The sequence below is a fragment of the Pongo abelii genome, chromosome X (genome assembly GCF_028885655.2).
Source record: "Pongo abelii isolate AG06213 chromosome X, NHGRI_mPonAbe1-v2.0_pri, whole genome shotgun sequence".
Classification (NCBI taxonomy): Eukaryota; Metazoa; Chordata; class Mammalia; order Primates; family Hominidae; genus Pongo; species Pongo abelii.
This window is the reverse complement of record NC_072008.2, coordinates 109,752,558-109,762,225: the sequence shown is the minus strand read 5'-3', so window position 1 is coordinate 109,762,225 and position 9,668 is coordinate 109,752,558. Positions and strand designations below refer to the sequence as shown.

The 9,668-nt window shown below is 48.3% G+C and overlaps 1 protein-coding gene across 1 annotated transcript; it reads right to left on the bottom strand.

Moving 5' to 3' along the window:
* Window positions 1-8,693: 8,693 nt before the first annotated feature.
* Window positions 8,694-9,644, bottom strand: LOC100452361 (histone H2B type W-T). The gene is made up of 2 exons (XM_002834691.3): window positions 9,154-9,644; window positions 8,694-8,730 (listed from the first exon to the last, which is right to left on the bottom strand). The coding sequence occupies exons 1-2, from the start codon at window positions 9,642-9,644 to the stop codon at window positions 8,694-8,696; spliced, it is 528 nt and encodes a 175-aa protein (XP_002834737.2).
* Window positions 9,645-9,668: the final 24 nt, after the last annotated feature.

Here is a 9,668-nt window from a genome sequence, read left to right as displayed (position 1 = left end):
CAGTAAACTATCGCAAGAACAAAAAACCAAACACCGCATATTCTCACTCATAGGTGGGAATTGAACAATGAGAACACATGGACACAGGAAGGAGAACTTCACACTTCGGGGACTGTTGTGGCATGGGGGGAGGGGGGAGGGATAGCATTGGGAGATATACCTAATGCTAGATGACGAGTTAGTGGGTGCAGCGCACCAGCATAGCACATGTATACATATGTAACTTACCTGCACATTGCGCACATATACCATAAAACCTAAAGTATAATAATAATAATAATAATAATAATAATAATAATAAAAGAAAAAGAGAGAAAAAGAAAAAAAGTAGTACTGACTCCCCATATTCTTCTTACTGTTATTCTGTGTGTCTTTTTATGTATGGCCAGGGCCACAGAAGGGAGAAAGAGTGTCTATAATGGTTATAAACTTCATGTCACTTAAGGGCAATCACTACAGCATGGAGAGGGAGGATCCACTAAATGGGAGATGTCACCCTGCTAGTGATAGGTCCAATGTAAAACCATTCGAGAGCCTACCCCTTCGACCCAGAGAGTAAAGGACCTCTTCTTATGCACATGCTCTGTGTGTGCCACCCAGCAGCATCTCAAGAAGCGTGTGCCGAATAGGCTGCATCTCAGAAAGGCTGCTCATTCCTGAATGCTCCTCGTATTGGCCCATTGGTTGCGTCTGCTTGCCCCTCCCTCTGGGCTCCCGACAGGCCCGTGATGGCTTTGACACATGGAGAATGGCGGACGTTAGCCTGTCCCAGAGGTAACCTTTCGGAGGACTGGAGTGGCCTCTGCCTGGCTGGCTGAGAGCTCTGAGCTGCCACCTAAGAAGCCCACCTCTCCTGCTGGAGACACCACAGTGATATGCTCTGAGGGGCCTTGGAGAGGTGCAGAGGCCCGGCTGAGCTCAGCCCTCCAGCCAGCCCCTCCAAGGCACCAGGCATGCTGGTACAAGGTGTCTGGGACCTTCGCCAATGACCTTCGGCATTGGGTGAATAAATAGCACTGAATGCGGCTCCTCTGGCTTCTACTTGTAAGGGGCACTTAAGCACAGTGGCACCTGTCTCCTCATTGCGTCATAGGTCACACGTGTGATCTTGTGGCCTGGTTCTCTCCCAAGGATCTGTGGGAGTGAAATGCCCACCGTGGACTCCCAAGGGATTCAACATCTTCTAGGCTAACAGACCTTTTCCAAGGAGGCTTGCTTGACCCGGGCTTGTTCTACAGTTCACCTTGAGGATGGCCAGTGGGTGGGTCATCTGCTACTATTTTTGGGGATCCTGGAGCCACTGTGGAATTCCCTGGGACAGCTGCCTTGAGGTTTAGCTTGAACCATCCCCTCTCCATTTCTCCCCCTGTCCTGGAGGGACTATATCCCCTTACCTGAGCTCGAGGACCCACTGAGTCCTATGTCTTTGTTGCCTACAGCTTTCTCTCAAGCAGGCCTGCCTCTGCCGGGTAAAAGTACAAGGCAGGCACTGCTCTACTGGGCTCTACATCTTTCCCTCCTGCCCACCACCCATTCACAGGCATTCACTAGAACTTAATCTAGCATAGGACTAGATGCCTGTCAGGGCCACTTACTCATGATGCGACCTTGGTAGCGGTTGACCCAAACTGTCTGATATAACCCAAGGGAGAATCAATGCCTGCACATCCTGGAAGAGAGCTAGGAGGGGAATGAGTGAGGACTACACTTATGTGCATTACCTACATAGCCGAGTGCCTGCCACATGGTACCCTAAGGTGCCCAATGAAAAATGGTTACGATGGCGTTTATTGTAGTGCTGGATGCTGGAAGGCGAGGAAGGATGAGATGTGGCCCCCATGGTCTGTGACATTGCAAGTGAGGGGACAACTAGCACAGGCATGATCCCCAATGACTATCAAGAGAAGGCAACATGTGATCAAGGCCGCCATGCCTGCATGCTGTGGGTTCAGAAGGGAGGAAGAGGAAGAGGCAGGGAACTCACCACAGGCCTGCACCAGACACCGCACCTAGCACGCTACATCGACTCTCTCTTTCCTTCCTCATCACAATCCGTCTGTGGGGATGTTGCAAACAGTATGCCCGTGTCACGGTTGGAGATCCTGTGACTCAAGGAGGAAGCAGTCTCTCTAGGCTGGGAGGGTCAGGACATCTTCATAGGGGAGGCAGGATTTGAGCCAAGACCTGAAAAGTGAATAGGATTCAGATAGTGAGATGGTGGGCGGGGGCAAGGAGGTGGTATGGGAAGCCAGCTTCCTTGGCCGTGAGGGGGAATAGCTTGCCACAAAGCCCCGAGTGGGTAGTGCCCCAAGCCAGGAGCACTTTAAAGTTGCTCCCCAGCAACTTTCTGTCAGGACTCAGAGCACAGTTATCTCTACTGCTTCACTAACATGTGGCTCAGGGGGGAGAAATCATCCTCCCTTATCTCACTGTCAGCCCGAAGCAAACAGATGTGGCCCAGGTAGCCAGGAGAGTGTGCTCATACAGCCGTCCGGCACTGGATCCCACCCCCACCACCTGCGATTTCTGGAGGGCACGAATCTCGAAATTGGGACCAGGTACAGCCGATATTCATTGGTTGCTGACTATGTATCTGGCACCCCGTCTGCATCATCACCCTGGATCTTCACAACCACCTTCTAGACCCCTATTCCACAGAGGAGGAAACTGAGGCTCAGAGAGGTCAAGCCACTTGCCCAACGCGGTACAGCCTCTAAGAGGCACAGCTGGGGTCTGAGCCCATGTCTCCTCTGACCCCCAACCCCATGCCCTCAATGACTCTTGCTGTCGAGTCCAGTCCCACTAGCTCACGTGAGTCCTAAGACCCAAACAGACGCTCTAATGGTGTTGTGTCTCTTTCCCATGTTAATGTAGCCTAGCCACACCAGTTGTCTCCAGGAAACAAAAGCACAGGAACGTCAAAGAGAAGAAATCATGAAAAACATGCTATTAAAAGTAAATCGCTCTCATTGCCCACCAAACTTTGTGTTCCAAACCCCAATGGATGTTCTTATTCTATCCCCAGATTTTTCCACAGAAAAATCTGTACGTGTGGCCACACGTACAGGTTTTGCCTATTGTCCCACCCAATGATTCGTAGTGCCCCATTCACTCCGAAAGCTGCCCCCACATTTATTAGACAAGAACTTACGTGCTCACTTACCTATGAAAAAGGCAAAGAAGCCTCACACATCAGGTCTTTGGCAACCCTGACACACAATGCTGAGCGAGGATCCGCAGCTCTCCCAAGAGAGAGTGGGCTCCTGGAGGAAGAAATAAGGAATAACCAGATGACGAATACGATTTAGAGAGGATTCCTAGTACAACGCAGCTTGTTTGGAACTGGAGAGGTCGCAGAACAGGAGTGGAACCGAATGCGTGGAATGCAGAGCTCGCCCTAGTTGAGAGTGGGAAGGGTTGAGCACTTGCTCTGTGGCATACCAAAAGGGGAAATTCAGACACAGAGACACGCATCCAGGGAAGAAAATGTGAAGTGGCATGCGCAGAAGTGGACCATTTACAAGCCAAGGAAAGATCCCTGGAAGAGATCCTTCCCTCTTACTACTCAGAAGGAACCAACCCAGCTGGCGCTTTGATTTGGACTTCCAGCCTGCCTAAATGTAAACAACAAATTTCTGCTGTTTATGCCGCCATGTTTGTGGTACTTTGTCAGAATAGCCCTATCAAACTACTGGAGATTCTGTTGCCAAGCAGTGGGATGATGTGATAACGAACATCTGGAAGATTGGAAGAGGCCTTGGAACTGGGTAACGCATACAGGCTGGAAGCGTTGTGACATGCATGACACAAGAAGCCTAGAGTGCCTTTAGGAAACGGCGGGGGGAAATATGAACACCAAATGACATTGAAACGAGGGTTAAGAAAGAATTCTTTGCTGTAGAGAAAGGATCTCTGACTTAGAGAATACATATATCATGATCACCAAAATGTTGCTAGAACTATGTGTGTTAAAGGTGCCTGTGGTGTGTTTTCAGACGGAGACTAGGAAGAGGTTATTGGAAGCATGAGGAAAGGCGATCCTAGTTTTATAGTGGCAAAGGTTTGGGCTGTATTGTCTTCATAGTGTCTTTGAGGAAAGTAGAATTTGTAAGTGATGAACTTGCACATGTAGCTGATTTCTAGTGTTGGAGCTTAGGGCACAATATCCCAAAATGAGGGCTTCAGAAGTAGTCTCAGATGAAAAAGATTTTCTCTGACATTCTTGGTCCTCTGGTCTCTCAGTCCCATTCAGCCCCAGGGGCTAAACTTAGAGACCAGAATCCCTCTTCCCGAAGGTGGGTCCTGGAAACCAGAAGCTCTTTTTTCTAAAGATAGTCACAAAACCTAGAAACGGTATTGTAATGTTTTCCACATTTTCATGTAAAAACTGTCCATGAAGAAATGATCGAACCTATCTTGTTTGGAGTCACAAGACCCCCATTCCAGAGAGGGTCCTGCCCCATATCCGGGAGGAAGGACTGTGTGCTCAGATAGGCCAAGCAGAGTCTAGACGGACAGGCCTTGCTGGGTTCCCCCACTCCATCTGTTAGCATTAGATCATAGCCTTTTTGTGCCATCGTATTTCTACACAGCTGTCCATACTCCTTTGAGCCCAGGCATAAAAATGGATAATTTCCCATGTATCTTTGGCTATTAACACTAAAGCCTCTGGGGATACACTTCGAATAAGTTGGTATGGCTTATGTCCTATGGCTCTGCGTTTTGTGACTTGAGCTTTCAGCGAAACTTAAGAGGACCAGGGGGAACCTTGGCCACTACACTGACAAACTGAGAAAAGTATTTAGGATTTAATCTGGTTACTCCTAGATGCGTACAGTAAATGGGAGAGAAGTGAGAGAAATTAGCCAAGGAAGCACTGAGGAGAAGGAAGCCAGCACTGGATGATTCAGAAGGTACTCAAAGTATGAAGATACCTTGCTCTGGAAACAAGTGCAAGGGTGTGCCTGGAAAACCACTGGCCTAAGAGGAGAGGCATGTGCCTCACGGATCCAATCAACCATCTCTGCAGAAGTTAGGAATTGAGATATGGGAGATATGGGTATTCAAGGAAGATCTGTAGACAACTTCTTGTCTGATGGCCTGGACTCATGTGAATTCCATGGGAAGCCAACAAGTTTTTGAGAATTTTGTACGAGAAAAACGTTGCCAGACTGGACTGAATGAGACAAAGATGTGACGAAATGAAAGGAGGCTGTTAGAGTTCCTGGACTGTACTGGCAAGAAAGGGACTGACTGAGGTACCCAGCTGTGACCATTTCTTCATTTTCGAGACAGGGAAGAAGGACTCCAAATTTGGGTCAGAGGTTGGCATGGCCGTCACTGCCCCCAAGAACCAGGGGCACGGTACTAGGGGACTGGGCCATCTCTCTCGGTCCTAGAAACGGAGGTCACCTCCTGAGTTCCAGGCATTTGTCCCACCTCCTCGGTTTCAGAGAGATGGGCTGCAGCAGCCCAGGCTGGGGGGAGAGCCCCCACCCCGCTGCCCAGGGCTTAGGGTGTGAAGCTGTTACCCCACTGGGCCTGAAGGACAGAGCACTGAGCCCAGGCAGAATCTTTTCCATCCTCAGAATGTAACGGAATTTGCCCCCATTAGGTTTCAAAAGTGCTTAGAGCCCACGTACTCCAGTAGTTTTTCGGGTTTCCTGCTTTTGGTAGGATAAGCCCTATCCAGTACCAGTCCCACAACTGTCTTTCAGAAGCAGATAACTTGTCTAGCTTCACAGGTGCAGTAGTGGAGAGAATTCCCGCCTCAGCATGAGTCATACCTGGAGACTCAGCCGTTCCAGATATAGAAGATTATCAGGTGAGATATTAGAGAATTGATGTTGGAGTGAGTTAAGTCTTTGGGGATGTTGTGATGAAATGAATGTATTTCCTATGTGAGGACGTTAATTTGTGCCATGGAGTGGATGCAGAAGGTGTACTAGTGTGGACGGAGTTGTGTCTCCCTACAATTCAGAGGTAGAAGTCTTGGCCCCCAGTGTTTTAGAATGTGACCTTATTTGGAGAGAGTCTCTAGTCAGGTCATGTGGTTAAAGTGAAGATATGAGGGTTGACCCTACCCAACAGGATTGGTCTCCTTACAAAAAGGTGACAATAGGTATCCAGAACTGTGAGATGAAAAATACATAGTGTTTAAGTCAGCCGGTCTCTGGAATATTTTTGCAGCGGCCCTAGAAAACTCATATAATAAAATACACCTCCATCCATCAGCAGCATTAAAAGCATACAACCCATCGAAGAAGCAAAGAAGCACACCCATGTAATCACAGGTTTCCCCTTCCACACCCATTGAATATCCCTGGACAACTAACTCTTCCTAGTTCAGACTGGGAAACCTGATCACACACTGGGCTGTGGCTCCTCGGATGCAGGTGCCTCACTGGCTGACAAGGATCCGAGTGGAGCTTGTGCTGCTCCATCAGACAGCATTCCATCATCCCCACGATGCATAGAGGCCAGGTATGAAGGTCTCCAAAAACAAAAGATTCTAGTCTGAAGAAGAGCAGAACCAGATAAATCTAAGCAAGTGGGATTCCATTTTTAGGGAGCCTAGAATAGGTATTGTTCCTTAAAATTTTTTATGTCGTTTTCTCTGTACTGTCTTTGGGTCCTTGCTCATGTTTACGAATGAACTCCATGGTACAGGGAATGCTGATGAAAAGATTGATCGGACTATGTTTGTCCTATTCATCCTACTTTCCATACACTGATACTTCTTATTTGTTGTTTAAGCCATAAAGCTATTTCCCTTACTTTGTGTTTTCAGTAAGCCACAGCTTGACATCACGATTGCTCACTAGGTTCCCCTTCTCCTCAATCACCCCCCCTGAAATGCTAGAGCAGATGTGTGAGCTTCCTCTGCCCATCTTCACATCAAAGCAGCCTTTTTCTCTTTCTTCCTATAACTCACCGGCATCAGTCCCCTTGAACTCTCACTCCTCACTCCCCACAGCCCAATCAGAGTTCATTGTTAACCCTGTTTTACTAATGCTCCTCATTCATTTCTGAATTTACAAATGGAAAACACACACTCCAGGGTAAAATATCCCAATGGATACGGTTTCTGAAAAAGACATGTCAAATTACCCAGTAGACATGCAAGGATAATTTTAGAAATTTATTTGTATGTCCCATTTGACAGAAAGATTGGCGCTTTAAAGCAAAAACAATTAGCATAATGAGAAATAAGTCACTGAGTGAGATGTGGTGTTTTAGACCAGGTACACAGCTCCGTCTCTGGAAAGGAACAGGGTTCTGCCAAGCGTCTTTGGTTTTCAAAGTGTTGCTCCGGACATGTAGGGTCACCTGGCGGCACCGTCCAGAGCGATTTAGTTGTGGCTGATTTCGTGGGGGGCGTTTCTTGGTCTCCTCGTGCAGTGAGCATTTCTCTTCAACTATTTTCATGACATTTTTCTAATATTCTGCAAAAACAGAAAGTAGCAAATCCCAATGAGGGGACTTCTTGGCTCTACATCCTTTCTCTATGGAGCCCAAGTGGAGCTCTGGAGGTGACCTGCCCACGCTGCCCAAATACACTACTCAGGGAAGCTCTGGCTACTATCCTGCCATGCCCCCATTTCCCTCTTGACCAAACGGTCCTCTGACAAAGGTGGAATAATCTATCTGGCTATGTGTTGGGCCATCTGGGGTGGTTCTTTCCCACTTCTGATGGGCTCAAGAAAATTTTGATTTTTGTCATTTACCCAGCTTTCGTTTCATGGTTTGACTGAGAGTGCCACCCTTTACTGGTTTCCACATATGAAGGAGAAGGGTTGTTTATGAGATGTTTCAAAATTCACGGGAAACATTTGAGAAAAATGGCCACATATTGAGCTTCAAGGCACAATACAATAAATTCCTGTGGGTGGCAATCCCAGAGTATGTTCTCTGGTCCACATACTCGGGCGGCTGGAGATCCTCTGGAAAGAAAAGCAATGGGAAAGTCAGCAGCTGCTCTGAAATTCAACAATACACTCATAGGAAAAAGTGCTAAAAATACAAGGACTTGGGACCCAGAAGAAAGCACAATGAAAGCTAACCTATATTAACATTAACATGAATATTAATATGCAAATCTCTTGAGGAAATAAGCACTATCTGACTTCTCCTAAAGGCTGACCATCCTCTGCATAACTTGATGCTAGGGGCAAGGAACATATACCACCCCTAGCACTGGATTCATATCCTTAAATGACCATGATTACAAACACTGAAAACAAAAACATCAGGTAAAGAATCACAACCCTGTCCCCCCAAACACCAGACTGTATATCAGTGCAAGGCTGTTGTGGGCTCAGCCTGGTTCACTGCCCCTACATTGGGACAATGACTGTTGCTCATAGACTGCAAGTCACTCATTGGCTACACCACTGAACACTAGGGCATGAGCCATTTCCGTGGGCACTTCCTAAGCCTACTGACACAAACCTGGAAGTAACGAAGGTTTCTGTTTAAAAAGAAACGAAAAGATTATCGTCATGGCAAAAAAAGAATGAACTGCAATAGTGATCTCAGAGTCAAGGAAGCTGGAAAATGAATGGATTCTTGGAAATTTTATTTAGCTGTATGTACTCTGTAACTGGGTCTCATTTGCTTATTTACATGGATTCGTGATGGGAGAGGTGTTGAAAACGTTTAGGAGGGTTACCTTGCTTCTTGTATCAGCGTATTCACTTTCTCTGTTGCTGTATGGCATACAGTGAAGTTCTGGAAAATTCCACCATCCAGTCACAGGAGAATGAGAGAGAAAAAGGTAAAGATCAGTGCAGTAATAATATCACCATATAGATAACCTAGAAACATAACTAACAAAAATGACCATTTAGGAAACTGAGGAAATGAAACACGATCACGGAAACACCCACTACTTTTCCTTGGAGCAAACTGCACTACAGCTATATTGGAGCTGACAATGTTTAGTACTGCGGGGAAAATGCTTGAAACATCGCAGGATGCCACACGCCACATGCCCCCCAAGTCGGAAGGGCACCACCCACCCCAGCCTCCGGTGGTGTCCCCCCCTTGGCGAGCCACTGGTCTTTCAGGCCACATTCAGTGGCTCTGAAAAGACCCTTTGGGTTCCCGTGGTGCTCGGGTGCTCCCGAGGGAGCGCACTTGCTCCTGGTGTACCTGAGGACAGCCTTTGTGCCTTCGGACTCGGCGAGCTTGCCCATCTGCCCCGGCAGCAGCAGGCGCGCAGCCATCTGGGTCTCCCAGGCGGTGATGGTCTGGCGCTTGGTGGAGCGGGCCAGGCGACCAGCCTCGGTGGCGATGCGGTCCAATATGTCATGAACCAAAGAATCCATGACACTCACGGCTTCCCGGGAAAGGCTGAGGCCCTGATGAACCTGCTTCAGCACCCGGCGGAAATAGGTGGCGAAGCTGTCCCCGCAGCAGTTGGAGTGGCACCTGCGGGGCCCACGGCGCCCTCGCTTCCTCTGCTTGCTCTGCTTCTGGGCCGTCGTGGAGTTGGCCTCTTTGGGCTCCTGGGTGATCAGCTGTTCCTCAGAGGTCGTCTCAGAGGAAGGTCCAGCCATGGCGGAGGCAGCGGCCATTAGATGGCACGACCAGACAATGGCGGTTGTGGACCCGGGAAGCCGGGGCACTTGGGTACGCAGCATGGCTCCACGTCTCGGGCCAGCTTC

Coding starts and splice junctions, on each gene's coding strand:
- LOC100452361 (XM_002834691.3), bottom strand. CDS start 9,644: ATGCTGCGTACCCAAGTGCCCCGGCTTCCCGGGTCCACAACCGCCATT. Junction 8,731..9,153: donor GGCACAAAGGCTGTCCTCAG/GTACACCAGGAG, acceptor GGAATTTTCCAG/AACTTCACTGTATGCCATAC.